General features: G+C 42.0%; 2 protein-coding genes across 3 annotated transcripts in view; one reads left to right on the forward strand and one right to left on the reverse strand.

Moving 5' to 3' along the window:
• The window catches only part of SETDB2 (SET domain bifurcated histone lysine methyltransferase 2), a 112,891-nt gene extending 108,010 nt beyond the window's left edge, over positions 1-4,881 (forward strand). The window contains exon 19 of the mRNA XM_053563744.1: positions 3,388-4,881. Within this exon, the coding sequence (XP_053419719.1) occupies positions 3,388-3,530 (143 nt within the window). The 3' untranslated portion in view covers positions 3,531-4,881. The remainder of the gene's footprint in view (positions 1-3,387) is intronic.
• A 1,426-nt stretch (positions 4,882-6,307) lies between these two features.
• RCBTB1 (RCC1 and BTB domain containing protein 1) overlaps positions 6,308-26,152 on the reverse strand; it is a 59,663-nt gene continuing 39,818 nt past the window's right edge. For both annotated transcript variants that reach the window (XM_053563746.1, XM_053563745.1), the window contains exons 11-12: positions 25,540-25,670; positions 6,308-8,487 (exon numbers count right to left, since the gene is read on the reverse strand). In XM_053563746.1, coding sequence (XP_053419721.1) covers positions 8,347-8,487; positions 25,540-25,670 — 272 coding nt within the window. In that variant the 3' untranslated portion in view covers positions 6,308-8,346. The remainder of the gene's footprint in view (positions 8,488-25,539; positions 25,671-26,152) is intronic.

Genomic DNA, 26,152 nt, shown 5'->3' on the forward strand with positions numbered 1-26,152 from the left:
TCAAACTCTTAGGCTCAAGCAATTCTCTTGCCTCAGCTTCCCAAGTAGCTGGGACTACAGGCGCCCACCACAACGCCCAGCTATTTTTTGGTTGTAGTTGTCATTGTTTAGCAGGCCTGGGTCGGGTTTGAACACGCCAGCCCCGGTATATGTGGCCAGTGCACTAATCACTGAGCTACAGGAGTTGAGCCCTGTTTGAATTTTATAATCAGCAGAAAAAGTATCTTTTTAAAATCTACTAAACATAGTGTCTAACAGTCTGTGGAAGATGTCTGCTAATGGAAGTATCTAGTATTGTTTTGTTTTTTAAGCAACCTTTAAGATCTTTTTCTAAAACCATTAATTTGTAAGGGACCTTCACCTGTGTTTTTCTTTCTTGTAAAAGTTACACAGTGGGACATACCATACCTCCCCAATTGGACAGGCTGGCTGGGAGCCTATGTAATAGCACAGTGTTTGGGGGGAACAGCAGAACACCACCCCCTACCCCAAGACAGGACTTGCAAATGCACGAGGACCCACCTAAGAGGCTTAACTTTTTTTTTTTTGAGACAGAATCTCACTTTGTCACCCTTGGAAGTGTGCCATGGTGGAATAGCTGGCAGCGCCCGCCAACTCTTGGGCTCAAGCCATTCTCTTGCATCAACCTCCCAAGTAGTTGGGACTACAGGCACCTGCCATAACACTTGGCTATTTTTATTTTTTGCAGTTTTTGGCCAGGGCCGGGTTTGAACCTGCCACCTCTGGTATATGGGGACAGCACCCTACTCCTTGAGCCACAGGTGCCGCTCCACTTGGCTATTTTTAGAGGCGAGTCTCACTCTAGCGCAGGCTGCTCTGGAACCTGTGAGCTCAGGCAATCCACTTGCCTCGGCCTCCCAAGTGCTGGGATTACAGGCTTGAGCCACCAGGCATGGCTTTTTTTTTTTTTTTTTTTGAGATAATCTTACTCTGTCCCCCTGGGTAGAGTGGCTGGCATCATAGATCACAGCAACCTCAAACTCTTGGGCCCAAGCATTCCTCTTACTTCAGCCTCCTGAGTACTGAGACTGCAGGTACCTGTTACAACATCCGGCTAGTTTTTCTTTTTTAGTTAGAAACAGTCTCGCTCTTGCACAGGCTGGTCTCAAACTCCTGAGCTAGGCAATCCAGCCACCTTGGCCACCCAGAGTGCTAGGATTGTAGGTGTGAGCCACCACACCCAGCCAAAAGGCTTAACTTTTAGACCCCGATTGATAAAGACTTAATTAGTTTAGGCTTACTAATGTTTCACCTTAACTATAGGCAGCATTTATTCTGAGAAAGATTATGCATCTATACATTTTAAAAACCGTTCGATTTTGAGGCTTTAAAAAATTATGTTGCCACTGAGTACTATTCATTATTTATGAGGCCAAAAGTAACTTCTTCCTGAGTTTCCACACTAAAAGCCTAATGCTTTTACGTGATGTTAAAAATTAAATGCACTTTTATGGAAGACTTGCCCTTATCCTTGATGTTCTAGCCCCATCCTCTCTCCAGTTACCATCTGGATACAGTATAGCATGCAGATTACACAGTGCTGGTTTGTTTTTATTAAATCACAGCTGTGTACGTTAATTCAATCCTGGGACACCATACACTGGTTTTATAGATCATTTGACATATTTTCATCACACTGGTTTACATAGCCTTCCTGGCATTTTCTTATTGTGTTAAGACATTTATATTCTACATTTAGTAAGTTTCACATGTACCCTTGTAAGATGCACCGTAGGTGTAATCCCACCAATCACCCTCCCTGCACCCATCCTCCCCCTTCCCCATATTCTTAGGTGATAACTGGGTTATAGCTTTCATATGAAAGCCGTAAATTAGTTTCATAGTAGGGCTGAGTACATTGGATACTTTTTCTTCCATTCTTGAGAAACTTTATTAAGAAGAATATGTTCCAGCTCCATCCATGTAAACATGAAAGAGGTAAAGTCTCCATCTTTCTTTAAGGCTGCATAATATTCCATGGTATACATATACCACAATTTATTAATCCATTCATGGATCGATGGGCACTTGGGCTTTTTCCATGACTTAGCAATTATGAATTGGGCTGCAATAAACATTCTGGTACAAATATCTTTGTTCTAATGTGATTTTTGGTCTTCTGGGTATATACCTAGTAGACGAATTATAGGATTGAATGGCAGGTCTATTTTTAGATCTGAGTGTTCTCCAAACATCTTTCCAAAAGGAATGTATTAATTTGCATTCCCACCAGCAGTGTAGAAGTGTTCCCTTTTCTCCACATCCACGCCAACATCTCTGGTCTTGGGATTTTGTGATATGGGCTAATCTTACTGGAGTTAGATGATATCTCAAAGTATTTTTGATTTGCATTTCTCTGATGATTAAGGATGATGAGCATTTTTTCATTGTCTGTAGGCCCTGTGCCTGTCTTCTTCAGAGAAGTTTCTCTTCGAGTCCCTTACCCAGCCTGAGATGGGATCACTTTTTCTTTTCTTGCTAATATGTTTGAGTTCTCTGTGGATTCTGGTTATCAGACCTTTGTCGGAGACATAACCTGCAAATATCTTCTCCCATTCTGAGGGCTGTCTGCTTTCTTTACTTACTGTGTTCTTGGCTGTGCAAAAGCTTTTTAGTTTGATCTGGTCCCAAGTACTGGGTTTTTGGTTTCGTTTTTTTTTTTTTGCTGTTCATCATTTTTTTTAATTTCAGAATATTAGGTGGTACACGTTTGTTTACATGTTGTTTTCTCTTTTTTTTGCAAATTCAGAATTGTGAGTGTGCCTTTCACCCTACAGGTGTGATTTTTCCCCTCCCCCCAGCTTGACTTTCACTGAGGTTTACTTCTACACGTGCACCATGTTGGTGGATTCTTTCCAGTTTGGTACTGAGTACCCGTATTTGTTTCCCATTCTTGTGATGTTTCACTGAGAAGAGTGGTTTCCAGTTCCACTCGGGTTGTCACACAGACCCTATGTGCCGTTTGTGATGGCTGAGTCATACTCCATGGTTTACATATAGCACATTCAGGTATCAGTGGGCACGGGGGTTGTTTCTGTGTCTTTGCAATTGTGAATTATGCTGCTATGAACAACAGTCACTATTTTTAAGTTCCCAAAGATACACAAAAAGGACTCGTTCTGCCATAAATGTATATAAAAATCGTAAAGATTTTACTGAGTGGCTTTACGTGTGATAAATGCTAGAATTCCACCCTGAATCAGAAACAAGGGGAAGCAAAGCATAAACCAACCAGTTCTCATTCATGGGGGGATTCTTTTCATTTGAAGCACAAATACTGTGTACTCTGAACTTGCAAGTGAAAGGGGCTAGAAATGGAATGTTATTTCTAACAAATATAATCTGAAATGACTCTTTTTTTCATAGCAGTAAAGGATAAAATTCATGAAACTCAAGAAAGGCAGCAGAAGCTAAAGGAGCTACTTCAACACTTAAAACACGCCTTGTGCCCTTTTCAAGATCAAGATCTCAGGTCAAGTTCTTCATCAGGATCATCCTTGTCTTCTTAAGGACGGCCATTTCTGCAACCAGGCAAAACTGCAATCGGTTTCAAAACCAGAGACCTGTGAAGGGCACAGAGCTTCAGAACTGTGCTTCTCGTCTCTCCGCAGGCAGCAAGCTGCAGTCCTCACCAGCTCCTACCTCTTCTTGCCTACTTGGTTTCCTGCCCGTCATCACCGCACTTCTACCTGTCCTTTCCACTAACTCGCTTCTCAGACTCTGTCTCCCATCTCTCCCATCCTCTGCATGAGTCCTGTGGGCCACCTCTGCTGAAGCACACCTTGCTCCCACACCAGGCAAGTGGATTCCACTCACATCCCAGGTGCTACTACCCCAGGCCTTGGACATCCTGCTGGGATGTCCAAGCTTCCCTCTTTTCTTTCCCTGCCTCTTCCTCACATCTCACTATCAGTGTCATATCTCACTATCAGTGTCCCTGTCTTCCCTCTGGGAGGACCTTTCCTGCATGTCACTTCTCAGTGTAACCAACTCTGGCGATATGCCCCTCTGGGGGCAGAAACTTGCCCTGTGTTTTGCTGTCACACCCCAGCACCTACCTTACCATGCTCAGTGAGTATCTGTGGATACAGGTATAAAATGTTAACTTTTGAGATCAGTTCCTTAATGAGCCTATAATGGCTCTTAGATATAATACATTTGAATGTACTATTTTACTTGTACCAAATTTATCTGTCCTGTCTCAAAGTCTACTTTTTAAAAAATATTTTTTCTTACCACTGAAGATTTTGGTTTGAATTTCTTTTCATCGAGTCATCATATAGGCATTCATCATCTTCAAAACAAACATCTAAATTTTAAACTGGACTCTTTGAATAAGAACATGAGTGGGAATATCCAACGAGGAAAAAAATAATAGTTAACATTTTTCTCAACCTAACAATATACATTTCAAGCTTTTATGCCCAACCACCATGCCTGACCCCTGAAATCTTCACATTCAGGCCAGGCGCAGTGGCTCACGCCTGTAACCCCAGCACTCTGGGAAGCCGAGTCAAGTGGATTGCCTGAGCTCACCGGATCGAGACAAGCCTGAGCCAGATCCAGACCTCATCTCTAGGAAAAAAAAAAAAAAAACAGCCAGGGATTGTGGCAGGTTCCTGTAGTCCCAGCTACTTGGAAGGCTGAGGCAAGAGAATTGCTTAAGCTTTGGATGCAGGTCAGAATCCCCTGGGGCACTTTAAAGACTACCAAGGCCAGGACACCAGGGGGACCCTCTGAATAAAGGCTTCCCTGAGTCTAGATGACCACTGCAGTGTCAGCCCATCCTGCTACTACAGCTTACTGAAAATCTTATCTGTCAATCATTTGGATGTAATGATCTTTATTAAAAAATCTTTGTCACTATTTTACCTTCAAATTTAATCTGTAATTAGGCCACAGGCATGATGGCTCACACCTGTAATCCCAGCACTCTGGGAAACCAAGGAGGATCATCTGAGCTCAGGACTTTGAGACCAACCTGAGCAAAAGCGAGACCCTGTCTCTACTAAAAAAGAAACTAGCCAGGCATTGTGGCAGGTGCCTACTGTCTCAGCTACTCAGGAGGCTTAGGCAAGAGGACTGCCTGAGGCCAATAGTTTGAGGTTGCTGTGAGCTGTGATGGTTACCCAGCACTCTACCCAGGCTGACAGAGTGAGACTCTGTGTACCCCCCAAAAAATTATCATTCACAGTAGGTAACTTGGCACAAGGGAGCAACATGTGTTTGGGGTCATAAAGTAGGTAAATACAAGACTTGTGTCTATACTTCAGCTATCCCTACTGAAGAACATTAATCAAAGTAATTATTCTGAGAATAATTCTGCCTACCTGATGGGACAAAATATGGACACGAAATAAAATACATGTGAGGCCCAGAGCACAGTGCCTCACACAGCATGGGAGTGCATGTTCTCTCTCGCACATGCTCCCCTTGCCAGTATTTCCTGGCTTATTTTCCCCATTCTAACCAAACGAACTTGCTTACAGTAAGTTTTGGAAGGCTCCTCACCTCCCACCCTCAGCCTCTGTTTGTGTGGCTAGCCCAGTGTTCTGAAGAGAGGCTGGGAGGTCACTGTCTTCCCATCAGGTGCTGCCCGACATAGTTGCACAAGCTTCAGAACTGCTTGTCATGTTAACCTGATGTAATTTTCATTTACTGTTATGAAAAGCTAGGCAGAGTGCCATGGTGTCACAGCTCCCAGCTCACAGCAACCTCAAACTCTTGGGCTCAAGCAATCCTCTTGCCTCAGCCTCCCGACTAGCTGGGACTTCAAGTGCCCACCACAACACATGGCTAGTTTTTCTATTTTTAGTAGAGATAGGGTCTCGCTCTTAACTCTGGCTGGTCTTGAACTCCTGAGGTCATGCAATCCTCCTGCCTTGGCCTCCCAGAGTGCTGGGATTATAGGCGTGAGCAGAACTCTTGCAAAAGTTAAACTGTACCCATCAAACAACTCCCCATTGCTCCCTGTCCCCAGCCCCTGGCAACCATAACCTGCTTTACGTATTTGACTACTCCAGTAGAGTAGCACTTACACAAAACCATTTCTTTTTTTTTTTTTTTTTTTTTTGTGGTTTTTGGCCGGGGCTGGGTTTGAACCCGCCACCTCCGGCATATGGGACTAGCGCCCTACTCCTTGAGCCACAGGTGCCGCCCAAAAGCACTTCTTTTTTGTGACTAGCTGCTTCTGCTTAGTGTAATGTCCTCAGAGTTCACCATGGTGCACCACACATCAGAATTTCCTTCCTTTTAAAGGCTATATACTAATGACTTCTGAAGGGGAAAAACAACTCTACAAGCCTGTTTTTAATGGGTTACTTTATTAACATGTCATTCTAAATATAACATAAATACAGCCCACATATGAGAGTATCAAACCTTGTTCCAGTAAGAAGTTCAAGAGTACATTTTGGGCTATTTTAAGAAATAGGAATATTTGCCTTCTGTTATTATATCAGATGAAAAAAATTCAAAGACTAGTTTCATATCCTCCTATGATTAACAACAAAACCAAGTAGAAAAATAAGAGTGTATTAAAGGTACAGAAGTACTTCTGAAGGACTTCCCCTCTTCACTACCATACGTAACTCATACAATCTACTTAGTCATCTAATCTGAGACGTGGTCTTCACCTATATTGGGAACTCTGTAAATATTTGTTGAATGGATCTACTATTTTATAATTTGTGCTTTTAAGAAGGTTGTTTTTCAAGTAAGAGAGCAATAGTTAACATACCAATGTCTTCGTTCTGTTCAGATCCTACAGAGTGACCATGACAGTGACCATTACAATTCTAACCCAGTCATTCTCTGGGCTTCAATCATTTTGATATACTCAAGAAAAGGGGCTGGGATTGCTAGTTTTGAATTTATTCCTCCTACTGATGGACCCCTACATTGGGGCCTCACTCCCCCTTCCACTCCAACGTACATATGTTTAAAAACACGGCTAAAAATAATAGCCACAGCACATGTTCATCACTGCTTGTTAGTCTGGCTCTGAAAATGTATTCAGGCTTCAAGCTGAAAAGAGGGACCATCCAAGGAGAAGAAATTCACCAAGGGAGCTCACACAAATGCAGATGAGTTCACAGACCAGAAAGCAAAACAAATCTTCTCAGTATGAACACAATGGACACGTGATAAAACTCAAGAGTTGAATGCTCTGACGTCCCAAAGTCACGTTGCACGACTAGCCACCTTTTAAGAGGATCTTTCCAGGAACACCAGCATTTTGACCTCTTTTTCAAGGCTAAATTATGCTAAATATACCTAACAGTTAAAGGCAGAGGAAGATCAACAGTGAAAGGAGATGAAGTTTTTAAATAAGCAAATTTTGATAGAATTGGGCCTAGATAAAGAAGATAAATTCCAGTAAGTCATGTAAGAAAGTTGGATTTAAGAACCACTTCAAGTCCTACCCTGCAGACAGGACGATTTAGCAGCAATCATAGTGCAGGAGGCAAGAGCACACTGCATGTCAGTTAGCATCTGCAGAATGGGGGCAATTTAAATTTGAGATCTCAAATTCTATCTTATTTGAATAAGTAGTGGAGATTCTAATTTATGTAATACTCACTTTTACCCAAAAGAAGTTGTTTTCATTATCAACTTGTCATGGATAGTTATAAATTACTATTCTTTATGCAATGAAATCTTATGAGAAATCTTGGCTAACCGGGAAATATATCTTTACATAATTATCATTTCAGTAGGTTTAACATGTTAAACTGAATATTACTTTGATACACCTTGAAGTTAAAAGAAGTCATCAATAGCGTAAGCACACAAGTGAGAGCCTTAGACAAGCGCAGCTGTCCCCTCACAGCTGGGACCCTGGACTAGCAGCTAACGCAGCACTCAGAGGAGTCCCAGGTCGGCACCCTTGATTCAGAGCAGCTACGTTCACTTCACAATTCACAAACTATCACAACGCCTGACATCAAAAGGTTGTTGATGTGTAATCCAGGAGAGTTGTCAGCAACTTCTGCTTTTCAAGTTCAGAAGTTTCTCTAATCAAAAAAAACGAAAACAAAACGAAGAACAGCTAAACTTTTCCCCTTTTACAATGCCCCAGCCCAAATGTAAGGAAGGCCACATGGAAGGTGTACCTATCTGGAAACAAGAGCTGTTTAAAACAGGCTCAAGAAAAGCCATACAGCTTTCATATATTCCTATAGAGAGGACTGTGTCTCTGACGTGGGGAAAACAATCTGATGCTTCTTTTACCTGCAGAATCATGTTACTCGTGTGGAGAACAAACTGGACACCTGGTCAGCAGTGCCCCAGGGCACTCACATAAAACCCCGGCAGCCTTGGGCTTCAGTTCTTAAAGGCTCCACATTTACTGGCTTTAGCAATGAACTCCTTTAGCAGAGGGCCGTCCATTTGCCAAAACGCTGCAGTCTGTGTAACTTCTGTCAAGTGATTGATGCAAAATTTAAAGCAGAATTCTTCTAAATCCTGGACACACACAACAAAAATAAAAACAAAAACAGACCTTTTTAAAATTAATTTTGATTGAATTACTTCTCTCCAAGCCCCTACCCCACATCTCTAACTCTCCCCCAGAAAAGATCTTTGAGGCCAGATACCTGACACTAGCCGCACAAGTGAGGGAGGAGCCAGAAAAGCACATGCTATTCACTCATAATACAGTAAAGGCAACAGTTCCCTAGCTCAAGTCTGACTCTTCAAAATAGAGACACAAACACACACGCAGTGAACAAGTTTCCTGCACGGTCATTACAGTCTAGTTCACCTAGAAAACACTGTGGGAAAGGACAGAATGCTGCTTTTGTCCACATGATATTTTTTGTCACATTCAAGAAATCAGAGAAAAGAATTAAGATGTGGGTTGGTTAGTTGGTCAGAAAGAGAAGACTTTAAAAACTAAAAAAGGAGGCTGGGCCCAGTGGCTCACACCTGTAATCCTAGCACTCTGGGAAGCCAAGGCAGGTGGATTGCTTGAGCTCAGGAGTTCCAGACCAACCTGAGCAAGAGTGGGACACTGCTTTAAAAATAGCCGGACGTTGTGGTGGGTGCCTGTAGCCTCAGCTACTTGGGAGGCTGAGGCAAGAGAATCGCTTGAGCCCAAATAGTTTGAGGTTGCTGTGGGCTATGATGCCACCTCACTCTACCCAGGGCAACAGAAGAAGACTCCGTCTTAAAAAGAAGAAAAAAAAGAGACACCCCCCCCCCAATCACTACTAAAAATAGAAAAACTAGCCAGTTCTGGTGATGCATGCCAGTAATCCCAGCTACTCAGGAGGCTGAGGCAAGAGGATCACTTGAGCCCAGCAGTTTGAAGTTGATGTGAGCTATGACGTTATGGTACTCTACTGAGTGTGACAAAGTAAGATTCTGTCTCAAAAAAATAAAATACAAATAAGAAAAAAAGAAATAAACTTTTAAAAAAAGGATGAAGAGGGCGGCACCTGTGGCTCAAAGGAGTAGGGCACCAGGCCCATATACCAGAGGTGGTGGGTTCAAACTGGGCCCAGGCCAAAAACTGCAAAAAAAAAAAAAAAGAAAAAAAAGGATGAAGAGGTGTGGTCAACTTTAAACAACACACTAAAAAGAAAATTCCCCAAACCTTAAATTCATTTTCATGCTGTCCTAATAAAAATGACTTCATTTGTGGGGCGGCGCCTATGGCTCAGTCGGTAAGGCGCCAGCCCCATATACAGAGGGTGGCGGGTTCAAACCTGGCCCCGGTGAACTGCAACCAAAAAATAGCCGGGCGTTGTGGCGGGCGCCTGTAGTCCCAGCTACTCGGGAGGCTGAGGCAAGAGAATCGCTTAAGCCCAGGAGTTGGAGGTTGCTGTGAGCTGTGTGAGGCCACGGCACTCTACCGAGGGCCATAAAGTGAGACTCTGTCTCTACAAAAAAAAAAAAAAAAAAAAATGACTTCATTTGTAAAGCCACAAAGAATAACAAACAACTTGCACCATGCTAATTTCTCATGTCATCAACCCCAGAGAAGTACATTTACACAGACTGGATTTTTCAGTCCGTAAAATGGGAAGTCACCAACTACTAACATTCAGAAAAAAATAACATACAAGGATCTGACAATTAAGTCTGTGAACTCATTCTAGGAAAGCTGTCATATACATCACTGCTGAATATCTCTATGGCCACCTTTTTTTTTTTTTTTGAGACAGAACCTCAAGCTTTCGCCTGGGGCAGAGTGCTGTGGCATCACAGCTCACAGCAACCTCGAACTCCTGGGCTCAAGTGATTCTCCTGCTTCCATCTCCCAAGTAGCTGGGACTATAGGTGCCTGCCACAACGCCTGGCTATTTTTTTTTTTTTTTTGGTTGCAGCCATCATTGTTTGGCAGGCCCCAGGCTGGATTTGAACTCACCAGCTCAGGTGTATGTGGCGGCGCCTTGGCCACTTGAGCCACAGGCGCCAAGCCTCCCTCTGGCTACCTTTGAAAGACTGCCTTGGGAAGTTATGCACAGACACCAGTACCTAGTCCACCCTTCAAAGAATGTCGGAACTGTTTTTCTGGAATGGCCATCAAAGCTGTTGGCATACAACACACAAAAATACTCTACAACAATAATGAATGCCACTCAGCAAGACACCACCACAGCCCAACACAAACACAGCAGTGAGACGCTGGTGTACCAAGGTTATGATACCTTAGTGGGTTGTTTGATCAGTGCTGCCAAGAAAAGCACACATTGGCAAGTTCAAGAACTTAATTGTCAGACCTCATATGAGAACAGCTCTGATGGCCATTCCAGAAAAGGAGTTCCAAAATTGCTTTTTTTTTTTTTGGAGACAGAGTCTCACTTCTGTCTCCCTGGGTAGAGTGCCATGGCATCATAGCTCACACCACACTCAAACTCTTGGGTTCAAGCAATCCTCTTGCCTCACCTCCCAAGTAGCTAGTTCTACGGGTGCCCACCACCAAGCCCAGCTCATCTTTCTATTTTTAGTAGAGTTGGGGGTCTCACTCTTGCTCAGGCTGGTCTCAAACTCCTGAGCTCAAGCAATCCACCTGCCTTGGCCTCCCGAATGCTAGGACTACAGGCATGAGCCACTGCACCTAGTCCCCAAAACTGCTTTGAAGGGTGGACTAGGTGCTGCCATCAGTATACAGCTTACCAGGGGGAGCACTTTTGAAGGTGACTGTAGTGATACTCAGCAATGAGGTATGAAGCATTTTTTCTAGAATGTCTGCAAACTTAATTGTCAGACCTCATACTCAACAAGAACAACTTAAAATCAATTTCTGCCAGCTCACGCCTGTAATCCTAGCACTGTGGGAGGCCTTGGTGGGTGGATTGCTTGAGCTCAGTTCGAGATCAGCCTGAGCAAAAGCAAGATCCCGTTTCTACTAAAAACAGAAAAACTGAGGCAAGAGCAGCTTGAGCCCAAGTTGGAGGTTGCTGTGAGCTATGATGCCACAGCACTTTACACCCAAGGCGACAGCTTGAGACTGTTTCAAAAAATCAATCTCTGCATATGCCAATACATCCACATTCATCTCCTGCAAAACTCTAATACCATATATCGTCTATTCCCTCAAATGTTGAAACTAAATCAGACACCTGGAATACATACAAAGACAAAATACAGGGCAAAGTTCGTGTGCAATCTATTTTAAATTGCACATGAACTTCACGGACACCTTGTATATAAAAGCAAATCACACTAGAAGCTCTTATCACAAATAGCTTGATTTTCATAACCAAGCCAGCTGACAAGTTCTACACTGAAGGTCAAAACTCAAGGTTCTAACAAACCAGAAATTCAACAACATTTAAACTGCAACATTAAAACCTCACATTTGCAGCCACCATGAGGTGGGAGTTCCAGAGTGGGGAATGGCCTGTACAAGCATACAGAAAGACCCTTTTTCTCATTTCTCTGAGCAAACCTCTACAAATAATTATTTCTTTGTTCTGAGGGGCCTTCTGTCCCTGGCTGAAAGATGCTCTCAGGAAACCAACCCAGTCACATAACAGTTAAGAGAGAAAACCACACCTAACTTGTGTTTCAGCCATGGTTACCAGAGTTTTGTTTTCTAGATAATTCAAAAAGAATTTAAAATGTTAGCAAATCTCTGGATCCACGGCTTTTTTTTTTTTTTTTAGAGACAGAGTCTCACTGTACCGCCCTTGGTAGAGTGCCGTGGCGTCACACGGCTCACAGCAACCTCTAACTCTTGGGCTTACGCGATTCTCTTGCCTCAGCCTCCCGAGTAGCTGGGACTACAGGCGCCCGCCACAACGCCCGGCTATTTTTGTTGTTGTTGTTGTTGCTGCAGTTTGGCCGGGGCCGGGTTTGAACCCGCCACCCTCGGCATATGGGGCCGGCGCCTTACTCACTGAGCCACAGGCGCCGCCCTGGATCCACGGTTTTTAATCGGATAATCTCTGCAGTCTAAATGTACAGCTGAATGCTCTGAGTGTTATTATAAATTGAAATGTTAAGCTACATAAAGCATTCCCTCTCAGATTATTATTCAAAAAAAGCACTACTCCTAGTATGTGTATTATAACCCAATGACTAATAAATAGCTCTTAGGATCAAACTATATTCTTTTTTTGAGTCTCACTTTATCGTCCACAGTAGAGTGCTGTGGCATCACAGCCAGCTCACAGCAACCTCCAGCTCTTGGGCTTAGGCAATTCTCTTGCTTCAGCCTCCCGAGTACCTGGGACAACAGGTGCCCGCCATAACACCCGAATATTTTTTTGTTGCAATTTGGCCAGGGCCGGGTTTGAACCCACCACCCTCAGTATATGAGGCTGGTGCCCTACTCACTGAGCCACAGGTGCCACACCATCAAACTATATTCTACAGGAACATAACAGTCCCATGTTAATTTTATTTAATTATCAAAAATAGAGATTGACACATTACTTAGAAAGTAGCCAGTCACAAACACAGAAAATTCTTCAAACCATGTAATATCGTAGATAAGGATCTTTAAATATTAATTATATAATTTCAAATTCACAAGGGTGCACTAAATTCTAGATTGTAAAACCTTATCACTTTGGTGTCTCCTAATGTGGAATTCAAAATCTTTTGAGGTATATGAAAAAGTAAGTTTAAAGTAAGTTTATTCTGAGACTGAGAGATTAAAGATGGTGGTCGAGTAACAGCTTCCCTGTAACTGGGAACAGCGAGTCTGGGGAGACAAGACTCCAGACGTCTCTGGCCGGTGGAATCTGCCTATAATCATCCCTTTGAGGATACAGGGAGCCAGCAAGGGACTTCTGGACCCCAAGAGGAGGACAAAAACAGTGGAAAACTGGCAAGTGGTTCCGAGTGTTCGATCGACCTAATCACGCCAGCAACCGTTAAGTACAAGGAGCAGTGAGACTGCAAACCAGAAAGGCCTTACCTGTGAACTGTTTCGGTGTTCTTGGACTTGGCACTCAGTTGAACTTCCTTGGGGAGAGCTTGAGCAGGAGTGTGGACAACTTTGGGCATTATCTGGGGCCCCAGTCTGAGCCAGGCGCAGGAAGCCATTGTGAAAGAACTGCCCCGGCAAGCTCCGCCCTCACTGTCTCAGAGCAAGGATTGGGCGGGTGAAAGTAACCTACTGACTGAGCAGCCTAAAGGCGGGGACTGAGCTGCCTTACAGCCGTAATCCTTAGGGGCAGAGTGAGACGGTTTTGGCACACCGGAGCCTTGGGCTGTTGCCCTGGGTAGAGTGCCATGACGTCACAGCTCATAGCAACCTCAAACTCCTGGGCTTAGCGCCGCCCAGACCTCCATAAGAGCTATGCAGCGACCCCCAACCAGTGACCCACACCCACCAGGACTCCACATTCCCTGACCAGGAACTGCGGGAGCCACGCAACCCTGCGTCCTTCCTGCTGTGTCCTCCCAGCTTCCACACTAGCCTGTTCATCTGGACAGGGACTCTGGTAGCTGCATGCCCTTTGGAGCCCTCCCTGCCTCTGCACAGAGCTCTTCTCCTGGCCAGAGACTGCTGGAGCCTTGGGCTCTATGTGCCAAAGTCACTGGGCGCCTGGCACTCCCAGAACCATGCGCACCACCCCCAGCCCTGTTGCTGGATCTGGGTGTGTCACAAACCGGAGCTGCTTCCACAAAGAAAACTCCCTAGCTAGAGCAGCCCCAAAGGAACTACACAGGGTCACTCCCTACAAAGATCCAGCAACAATAGAGTGATCCCGCTGGGGTCTAATCTTGGAGAGACACCTCCCCAACTCTGAGGACAGCCAGAGGCAACGGTGAAAAACAATCATGAGGCGATATCAACAGAAAAACTCTGGCAATATGAATAATCAGAGTAGATCAACTCCCCCAAGGATCAATGGGGCAGACACAGCACAAGACCCCATGCACAAACAAATAGCTGAGATGTCAGAAATTGAATTCAGGATCTGGATAGCAAATAAGATCAAATTAGAATTCCAAAAGTTATCTCAAGAATTCAACGGATTCAAAGACCAAATGACCAAAGATTTCGACACATTGAGACAAAAAGTTGCATCCCTCAAAGATCTGAGAAACACAGTAGAATCCCTCAGGAACAGAATGGAGCAAGCAGAAGAAAGGATTTCTGACACTGAAGACAAAGCTTTCGGACGCTCCCAAACCTTCAAAGAAGAAGAGAAATGGAGAGCAAAAATAGACCACTCTCTCAGAGAGCTCTCAGATAATCTGAAGAAAACCAATATTTGTCTTATAGGGATCCCCAAAAGTGACGAAGTGGCTTCACAAGGCACAGAGTCTCTTCTCCATGAGATTATGAAGGAGAACTTTCCAGACATGCCAAGAGATTCCAAAATTCAGATAGCAGACAGTTTCAGAACTCCAGCATGACTCAACCCAAATAAGACATCCCCCAGACACATCATAATCAATTTCACTAAAGTTAATATGAAGGAGAAAATGCTGAAAGCTGCCAGACGAAAGAAAACCATTACCTACAAGGGGAAGAATATCAGAATAACTGCAGATCTCTCTGCTGAAACCTTTCAAGCTAGAAAAGGATGGTCATCGACTTTTAATCTCCTAAAACAAAATAACTTTCAACCCAGGATCTTGTATGCAGCTAAACTGAGCTTCATTTATGACAGAGAAATTAAACACTTCAACGACATTCACATGTTGAAGAAATCTGCCAAAACTAAACCAGCTCTCCAGGACATTCTTAGACCTATCCTCCATAAAGACCAGCATAATTCTCCACCACAAAAGTAAACCCACCCAAAAAATTTTTGATCAAATTCCAACTTCCACAGTCGCAAAAGGATTAAAAATGTCCACCGGTCTCTCGAAAGGCTTATCAATACTCTCAATTAATGTGAATGGTTTAAAGTGTCCTCTAAAGGGGCATAGGTTGGCGGACTGGATACAAAAACTCAAGCCAGATATCTGCTGCATCCTAGAATCGCATCTTACATTAAAGGACAGATATAGACTCAAGGTGAAGGGATGGTCATCTATATTCCAGGCAAATGGAAAGCAGAAAAAAGCAGGCGTTGCAATCCTGTTCGCAGACGCAATAGGCTTTAAACCAACCAAAATAATTAAGGATAAGGATGGACACTTCATATTTGTTAAAGGTAACAATATGATGAGATCTCAAGTATTAATATTTATGCACCCAACCACAACGCACCTCGATTTATAAGAGAAACTCTAACAGACATGAGCAACTCGATTTCCTCCACTTCCACAGTACTTGGAGATTTTAACACCCCTTTAGCAGTCCTGGATAGATCCTCCAAAAAAAAGCTAAGCAAAGAAATTTTAGATTTAAACTCAACCATTCAACATCTGGACTTAACAGACATCTACAGAACATTTCATCCCAACAAAACTGAATACACATTCTTCTCATCAGCCCATGGAACATACTCCAAAATCTACCACATCCTAGGCCACAAATCTAACCTCAGTGTATCTAAAAAAATAGAAATTATTCCTTGCATCTTCTCAGACCATCATGGAATAAAAGTTGAACTAAATTAACAACAGGAACCTGCATACCCATACAAAAACATGGAAGCTAAACAACCTTATGATGAAGGATACATGGGTTATAGACGAGATTAAGAAGGAAATCACCATATTTTTGGAACAAAACAACAATCAAGACATGAATTACCAGAACCTCTGGGATACTGCAAAGGCAGTCCTAAGAGGGAAATTTATAGCACTGCAAGCCTTCCTCAAGAAAACGGAAAGAGAGGAAGTCAATACTTAATGGAACATCTCAAGCAACTGGAAAGAGAACACTTCAACCCCAAACGCAGCAGAAGAAAAGAAATAACCAAAATCAGAGCAGAATTAAATGAAATTGAAAACAAAAGAATTATACAACAGATCAATAAATCCAAAAGCTGTTTTTTTGAAAAGATCAATAAAATAGATTAACCTTTGGCCAACCTAACCTGAAAAAAAAGAGTAAAATCTCTAATTTCATCAATCAGAAATGGTAATGATGAAATAAAAACAGACCCCTCAGAAATTCAAAAAATCCGGGCGGCGCCTGTGGCTCAAGGAGTAGGGCGCCGGTCCCATATGCCGGAGGTGGCGGGTTCAAACCTAGCCCCGGCCAAAAAAAAAAAAAAGAAATTCAAAAAATCCTTAATGAATACTACAAGAAACTCTACTCTCACAAATATGAAAATCTGAAAGAAATCGACCAATACCTGGAAGCACGCCACCTACCAAGACTTAGCCAGAACGAAGTGGAAATGTTGAACAGGCCTATATCAAGTTCTGAAATAGCATCAACTATACAAAATCTCCCTAAAAAGAAAAGCCCAGGACCAGATGGCTTTACGTCAGAATTCTACCAAACATTTAAAGAACTAGTACCTATACTACTAAACCTCTTCCAAAATATAGAAAAAGAAGGAATATTACCAGCACATTCTACGAAGCAAACATCACCTTGATCCCCAAACCAGGGAAAGATCCAACAAGAAAAGAAAATTATAGACCAATATCACTAATGAATATAAATGCTAAAATACTCAATAAGATCCTAACAAACAGAATCCAACAACACATCAAAAAAATTATACACCATGACCAAGTGGGATTTATCCCAGGGTCTCAAGGCTGGTTCAATATACGTAAATCTATAAATGTAATTCAACACATAAACAAACTTAAAAATAAAGACCATATGATTCTTTCAATTGATGTGGAAAAAGCTTTTGATAATATCCAGCATCCCTTCATGATCAGAGCACTTAAGAAAATTGGTATAGAAGGGACATTTCTTAAACTAATAGAGGCCATCTACAGCAAACCCACAGCCAATATGGTATCGAATGGAGTTAAATTGAAATCATTTCCACTTAGATCAGGAACCAGGCAAGGTTGCCCACTGTCTCCATTGCTCTTTAACATTGTAATGGAAGTTTTAGCCATTTCAATTACGGAAGAAAAGGCGATCAAGGGTATCCACATAGGGTCAGAAGAGATCAAACTTTCACTCTTCGCAGTTGATATTATCGTATATCTGGAAAACACTAGGGATTCTACTACAAAACTTTTAGAAGTGATCAAGGAATATAGCAATGTCTCAGGCTACAAAATCAACACCCATAAATCTGTAGCCTTTATATATACCAACAATAACCAAGCCGAACAAACAGTCAAGGACTCTATTCCTTTCACAGTAGTGCCAAAGAAGATGAAATATTTGGGAGTATACCTAACAAAGGACGTGAAAGATCTCTACAAAGAGAACTATGAAACTCTAAGAAAAGAAATAGCCGAAGATGTTAACAGATGGAAAAACATACCATGCTCATGGCTGGGAAGAATCAACATTGTTAAAATGTCCATACTGCCCAAAGCAATATATAATTTTAATGCAATTCCTATTAAAGCTCCATTGTCATACTTTAAAGATCTTGAAAAAATAATACTTCGTTTTATATGGGATCAGAAAAAACCTTGAATAGCCAAAACATTACTGAGCAATAAAAACAAAGCAGGAGGAATCACGCTACCAGACCTGAGACTGTACTATAAATCCATAGTAATCAAAACAGCATGGTACTGGCACAAAAGCAGAGAAGTAGATGTCTGGAACAGAATAGAGAACCAAGAAATGGATCCAGCTACTTACCGTTATTTGATCTTTGACAAGCCAATTAAAAACATTCAGTGGGGAAAAGATTCCCTATTTAACAAATGGTGCTGGGTAAACTGGCTGGCAACCTGTAGAAGATTGAAACTGGACCCACACCTTTCACCATTAACTAAGATAAACTCTCACTGGATAAAACATTTAAACTTAAGACATGAAACTATAAAAATACTTGAAGAAAGTGCAGGAAAACTCTTGAAGGAATCGGCCTGGGTGAATATTTTATGAGGAGGACTCCCCAGGCAATTGAAGCAGTATCAAAAATACACTACTGGGACCTGATCAAACTAAAAAGCTTCTGCACAGCCAAGAACATAGTGAGTAAAGCAAGCAGACAGCCCTCAGAATGGGAGAAAATATTTGCAGGTTATACCTCCGATAAAGGTCTAATAACCAGAATCCACATAGAACTCAAACATATGAACAAGAAAAGAACACGCTGACCCCATCTCAGGGTGGGCAAGGGACTTGAAGAGAAACTTCTCTAAAGAAGACCGACGCACAATCTACAAACACATGAAAAAAAGATCATCATCCTTAATCATCAGAGAAATGCAAATCAAAACTACTCTGAGATATCACCTAACCCCCATAAGAGTAGCCCACATAACAAAATCCCAAAACCAGAAATGTTGGCATGGATGTGGAGAAAAGGGCACACTTCTACACTGCTGGTGGGAATGCACACTAATACGTTCCTTCTGGAAGGATGTTTGGAGAATACTTAGAGACCTAAAAATAGACCTGCCATTTGATCCTATAATTCCTTTACTAGGTTTATACCCAGAAGACCAAAAGTCACAATATAACAAAGACATCTGTACCAGAATGTTTGCTGCAGCCCAATTCATAATTGCTAAGTCATGGAAGAAGCTCAAGTGCCCATCGACCCACGAATGAACTAGTAAACTGTGGTACATGTACACCATGGAATATTATGCAGCCTTAAAGAAAGATGGAGACTTTACCTCTTTCATGTTTACATGGATGGAGCTGGAACATATTCTTCTTAGCGAAGTATCTCAGGAATGGAAGAAAAAGTATCCAATGTACTCAGCCCTACTATGAAGCTAAATTATAACTTTCACATGAAGGCTATAACCCAACTATAGCACAAGACTATGAGGAAAGGGCCAAGGAAGGGGAAGGGAGGCGGGAGGTTTTGGTGGAGGGAGAGTAATGGGTGGGGCCACATCTATGGTGCATCTTAGAATGGGTCCAGGCGATTGCACTAATGTACACAGCTATGATTTAACAATAAAAGAAAAAATAAGTAAATAAATAAATATTCTAATACAGATATGATTAAAAAATAAAATAAAATAAAGTAAGTTTATTCTGTATGTAGAATGTCATGGTAAAAGTTATTAATAGTTTCGATAAAGAAATTCTCTGGTTAAAAAAAGTAAGCTTATTCAGCTAACTGTGCAGAAATAGACTTGAGTATAAACTTTACACGGTATAGGCATACAAATAATGCTGCTAATTAGAATTTACTTCATACATTTATGAAAATGGTTCTATCAAACTGCCTTCCCTTTTCCTAAGTCGTTTGAATTGGTGAGATAGCTTGGTATTCAATATATGTTCAATAACAACTAGAAGTCCAAATTAAAGAATACGAAAACAACCTAAAGCTGGGTTAAGTAACTAAAACCTTGGTTAACTATGTAAAAAGAAGCCCTTCACGCAGCCAGAGAGAGAGATCTGAATTGTCCGGTTCTTTTATGGGAACCAGAGGACGGCATTAAGCAGGACCACTCAGCAACCAAGGCCGGCCTCCATGTGCCTCTGACGGGAGACGGACAGGTGAACTGATGAGCCCCCTTCTGACAGGCCCCTGCCCCTCATTAGTGTCACCACAGCCTACACAATCAGGTCATCTTGTTCTGCAAATGATCAATCCTCAGCTACCTAGCCAAGACAATGCGACTCCTGCCCAACTAATAAGCCACTACAACACAATTGCTGTGCTTTAAATAAAACAATTCCAAGAAGGACGAGAAAGATCATTTGACCAGCAGATGAAAAAAGTTCATGACAGAACTGGATCTTCTCCCAGCCTATGTATGGAATAGGGAAACGGAATGGGCGTGAAATCACAGGGTCTGATAGAGTCGTCTTTTTATTAGAAAATAAACTCATTCTAGGGCAGCGCCTGTGGCTCAGTCGGTAAGGCGCCGGCCCCATATACTGAGGGTGGTGGGTTCAAACCCGGCCACGACCAAACTGCAACCAAAAAATAGCCGGGTGTTGTGGCGGCGCCTGTAGTCCCAGCTGCTCGGGAGGCTGAGGCAAGAGAATCGCTTAAGCCCAGGAGTTGGAGGTTGCTGTGAGCTGTGTGAGGCCACGGCACTCTACCGAGGGCCATAAAGTGAGACTCTGTCTCCACAAAAAAAAAAAAAAAAAGAAAGAAAACAAACTCATTCTGTGGTGAAATTATTATGGTGGTTCTGAGTGAAGCAAATGAAATAAATTACCAGATTTACTGTTATTATGAAAGAAGATAAAAATTTAAAGTCGCTATTATGAAATAATTTTAAGATTCATTCTAAATCTTTAAACATTTAAACTATTCTAATCACTATACATACTCTGAAAAGAAGTTTTTCCCTTTCCATAAATTTTTCTTTTTCTTTTCTTTTTTCTTTTTTTTTTTTTTTTGAGACAGAGTCTCACTCTGTTGCCCAGGCTAGAGTGCCATGGCATCAGCCTAGCTCACAGAAACCTCGAACTCCTAGGTTTAAGCAATTCTCATCTCAGCCTCCGAAGTAGCTGGGACTACAGGCAAGTGTCACCATGCCTGGCTAAGTTTTCTATTTTTAGTAAAGACAGAGTCTTACTCTTATTCAGGCTGGTCTCAAAATCCTGAGCTCCAGTAACCCTCCTACCTCCACTTCGGCCTTTCAGAGTGCTAGGATTATAGGTGTGAGCCCCATACCCAGCCTCCACAGATTTTTATTTAGTAACAAAACACAGTTGATGGTCTTTTGGTTTGTTTTTTAGAAACAGAGTCTCACTTTGTCACTCTTGGTAGAGTGCCATGGTGTCACAGCTCACAGCAACCTCCAGCTCTTGTGCTTAGACAATTCCCTTGCCTCAGCCTCCCAAGTAGCTGGGACTGGTGCCTGCCACAACACCTGGCTATTCTTTTGTTGCAGTTTGGCCGGGGCTGGGTTTGAACCCGCCGCCCTCGGTACATTGGGCCAGCACCCTACTCATTGAGCCACAGGCACGGCCACAGTTGATAGTCTTAATATCCTCAATTTTAAAAATGCTAATGCAACCTTTAACAGAGTTCTTATACAAACGTAAAATTCCAAAGCTGAAATAGATGAATGCTAACACTTCTTCGAAACACCACTTGGCCAGGGTAAGGCAGGTACCTTCACGTCACAGGCCACCTTGACATATGTCCAGATGCAAAAGATCATGAACCACACCCGTCTACACATATTGTTAAGGAAATTACAAAACCAAACCCCAAAAGTGTAAGTCTATAATTAATTTATAGCGTATCAAGTATAAAATATTTCAGATTAAAGTAGTTTTTGGTTTTATTTTTCAGAATGTATTCAAATGTCCTACCATATGGGAAAAAATAAAGTTGCTTTCATTATGCAAAAAAGCATTTTACAACCTACTGCTCCTAGAACACTTTTAATCTGGTCTTCTGAAAGAATAAAAAAATGCTGGTCATTTAGCCTTAGCACCAAGCTTTTCAATATTCATAATCCAAACCAACTTTACTATTTGGTTCTTAGGCTCGTACTTACTGCTTCCCATCAAAGGGAAGATGGTAAGACACAGGACACTCAGCAGCAGAATTTTCCAGAAAGTTCTTACTCTGGCTAAGCAAATAATCCTTCTCAACTATTTCTCCTAATGTTCAAATACACATAAAATCCAAAAATTTGCTGAAAAGAATCAGCATAAATAGAGAAACATTCTAAATGTTTACAAGGTGGGACACTGAAATATCAGGAAACATGTTTTATCCACTTTTTCTCTTTTGATATTTATTGAGGTCTGTCCAGAGGAAGGTTCCTGTCCTCTCTTTTTTATAAAAGTCATAACACAGGGCAGCACCTGTGGCTCAGTGAGTAGGGCGCCGGCCCCATATGCCGAGGGTGGTGGGTTCAAACCCAGCCCCGGCCAAACTGCAACAAAAAAATAGCCGGGCGTTGTGGCGGGTGCCTGTAGTCCCAGCTGCTCGGGAGGCTGAGGCAAGAGAATCGCGTAAGCCCAAGAGTTAGAGGTTGCTGTGAGCCGTGTGACGTCATGGCACTCTACCCGAGGGCGGTACAGTGAGACTCTGTCTCTACAAAAAAAAAAAAAGTCACAATACAAGGGCCTCCCAGCAATAAGCTCACTTTTAAAAATCCTCCTAACTACTGAGTCCACTCATTTTTGTTGCTTTTATGTCTGTACATTTGCTTCAAAATTATCTTGTCAAAGGGGAAAAGGAGGAACCACAATAACGTTTCTAGAAAAAAAGGAGAAAAGCTTGAAGCAGAAGTCTCCATCTTTCCAGCAGTCTCACCCACAGGATGAAAGCAAAGTCACCTACTGTGCCCAAGTTGAGCTTCTGAAAAATCAGTTTTTTTAGTTAATTTCCAATCTGACTTATCAGTAGCTTCCAATCAACTAGTAGATACAGTAAGTGGTTTTTATTTTTGTCCTCTAAATACTTCATTTATGTACTTATTATTTTCTGTAGTACTACCTTTCAAGGAAATAAAATGTAAAACCATTAGTCAATTATAAAGCTCGTATTGGAACCTAAAAAAAATACACCCTGGAAAGAAGGAAGCAATTCTTTTTCTTTTTGTCTTATTTTTATTCCCTAATTTTTCTACATTGAATGTGTAATTATCTGTGGGACTTCACACTTGTTTTAACATTTTTTAAAGCATACCTTCACGGTGAGGGGTTTCAAACACATTCTTTTATTCACTGAATTCAACACATTTTTGAGCTGAACCATGAGACAGACTCTGGGGGATCACATGCACCTGCAGCTTCTCTAAGGGAACAGTCTTCAGTGCGTTTATATTTCATACGGAAAATTGCAGACTAGTAATGGAAATGACCCACTGACACAGGCAGAAGGTTTTTCTGTAAACTTCCTGGGGCAAATTTTAACTGAGTGAGGAAGAACTCTCCAGCAGCTGGAGCTGTCTGCCTCTCGCCGCTGCTTGTCTACAAGGTCCCAGCCCCAAGCTTACAGCTCACTAAGGCAGAGGGGGTGTGGGGAGGAACAGAGGAGATTCTGAAATCAACCATCAGGTGGAGATGAAAGGCATCAATCCAAATGAAAACTATACCACTGGGAGGATTTTACTTTTAGAAGTAAAATCTAAAGAAACAGCATTTCTAATAAAGAGGTTCATGGTATTACAGGAAGGGCAGGAAAAAAAATCATACCTCCATTTTCTATTAGATGTGATTTACTCTGACTCTCATTCCATCTCTTATCAGGATGCAGATAAAGTCAGTTATATCTGACCTTATCAAATATTTATAATCATAATATAACCTCTAACACGAATAGTACACGATTTCAAAATGCAAGATATTAATGGTCCACTTCAATCCCTAATTGTGATAAATAGGAAGTTTGTCCTCTGCTGCACGTCAAAGGCCACGGCTACAGCTGCTGAAGGTGTTTAACAGGGTGAATGCCCTGATGCCAGTGATTTTGCCTTGTCAAACAATGACAAGATACCTGTAGGAACAGACGACTGATGGTGTCACTTCCCATGCATGCCTCTCCTGCACATCCTGAACCTCTGAGATTACTGTGCTCTACCTTGCTCATGGAATCTACCTTTTATTCTCTATAATTCTGTGAACCCAACCACACCAGTCTATAGCTCACTGATTATCCTTAATACTTCACTTAGGTGGTGCTACGTTCATTCAGTCCAGCAGACATTTATCACGGCAGACTACGTGGATGAGTAACATAGTTCCTGCTCACAAAGAGCTTACAATCTAATGCTGTGGTTCTTAACTTCAAGAAAATGCACACGAACACATTTCAGAGTCTCCAACGCACCTTAATTCACCAACTCTTTAGAGCAGTGATTTTCAACCTTTATTATCTCACGGCACACTCGAACCTATAGTTAAAACTTCCTTGGGACACTTAAATTATGTTGATCAAAAAAAAAAAAAAAAGAGTAAGAGGCTGGGCGGGATGGCTCATGCCTATAATCCTAGTACTCCAGGAGGCCCAGGCAGGTGGACTGATGAGCTCACGAGGTGGCGACCAGCATGAGCAAAAGCAAGACCCCATCTCTACTAAAATAGAAAAACTGAGGCAAGCAGATTGCTTGAACCCAAGAGTTGGAGGTTGCTGTGAGCGATGATGCCACAGCACTCTACCCAAGGTGACAGCTTGAGACTCAGTCTCAAAAAAAAAGAATAGGAAATATACTTACTGTGCTCTGAACTTCTTTTGAAAACAATTTAATTAAATTAATGATCTTTAAAAATTTTCACGGCACACCAGTTGAAAATCAATGCTCCAGTGAGCAGTGAACCCCAGATTAAGATCTCAATCCAGGGCATAAAAACAAATAGGAGTCTATAAGCAAGTTTTTTTTTTTTTTTTGTAGAGACAGAGTCTCACTGTACCACGCTCGGGTAGAGTGCTGTGGCGTCACATGGCTCACAGCAACCTCTAACTCTTGGGCTTACGCGATTCTCTTGCCTCAGCCTCCCGAGTAGCTGGGACTACAGGCGCCCGCCACAACGCCCGGCTATTTTTTTGTTGCAGTTTGGCCGGGGCTGGGTTTGAACCCGCCACCCTCAGCATATGGGGCTGGCGCCCTACTCACTGAGCCACAGGCGCCGCCCTATAAGCAAGTTTTAACATATGAATGATGTGAGTTAGAATTAGACAGTGATAGAATTTCAGAGCATACACAGAGGTATAAACCATCCGACATCATCCTGGATGACAGTGTGCTTATCAATCAATCAATCAATCAATCAATCAACAATCATCAATCAATCACAGGGCACCCCTGACTTGTGACAGGGTAGAGCTAAAGGACAGCAAAGTGGGTCTATACGCTGACTTGGAGAAAGACTAGAAATTAAAGGATGCTGTCTGCTAGTCCAACTAGTAGTGACACCTTATGTTCCAAGCTTTAGTATAGCTGCTGGGACCTTGTTTCTGCTCTTAAAAATGGAAGCAGAACCACTATGACGTAATGAACAGAGACTAAACAAGCAGGGACAGATGCTGGTTTTTAAGGATCAGTCAGTTGGCTGATTCCTTAAACAGAACTGAAGCCACTCATCACTTTCCTTGTCCCATGTGAGAAGGGGACAACAGGCCCAGGGCAGGGAGGGTGGCTGGGTTTTCTGTGCGCTGTTTATGTTACCTCTGCGTCATATCTGACTGCAGCAGAGAACAACGAGAAGGCATTCTCCACAGTGATCCCTCGCTTGATAATGTGCTGACATAGTTTTTTCAGTCTATTTTCACAGTAAGATGTCGCCAAATCCAAAAGACCTAAAAGTAAGAATTGTGAAAACTTAAATTGTGTTTACGATAATTTCCCAAATTTGTCAACATTAGCATTTCATTTTGGTGAACAGAAACATATAGGTAAATCAGAAGTTTCTTAGTGAGTAATACTCTGAATTTGAGTAAATAATTCTTTTACCAACTGCCTTCCTCATCTCCAAAAACATACCTCTTCTATACTTGTTAGAGACAATTTCTTCTATACTACAAAGGAACAGCAAAAAATGAAATCTTCCCCTTATTTTGTTTCTAAAATGCTAAATCCATTAGCAATTTATACTTCAATATTAAAAAAGCAAAATAAGTCCATAGTGATAAACGAGGTCCATAAACATTAACCATAACTACACAATATCATTATTAAGGACATTCACTTTGAATCTTTTTAAAAGACTAAGTAAAAGCCAATAAACCTGGAACTTTTTATATTTCACTACTCGGAGAACATGAAGAGACACAGTCTCAAC

The sequence above is a fragment of the Nycticebus coucang genome, chromosome 15 (assembly GCF_027406575.1).
Source record: "Nycticebus coucang isolate mNycCou1 chromosome 15, mNycCou1.pri, whole genome shotgun sequence".
In the NCBI taxonomy this organism is placed as follows: Eukaryota; Metazoa; Chordata; class Mammalia; order Primates; family Lorisidae; genus Nycticebus; species Nycticebus coucang.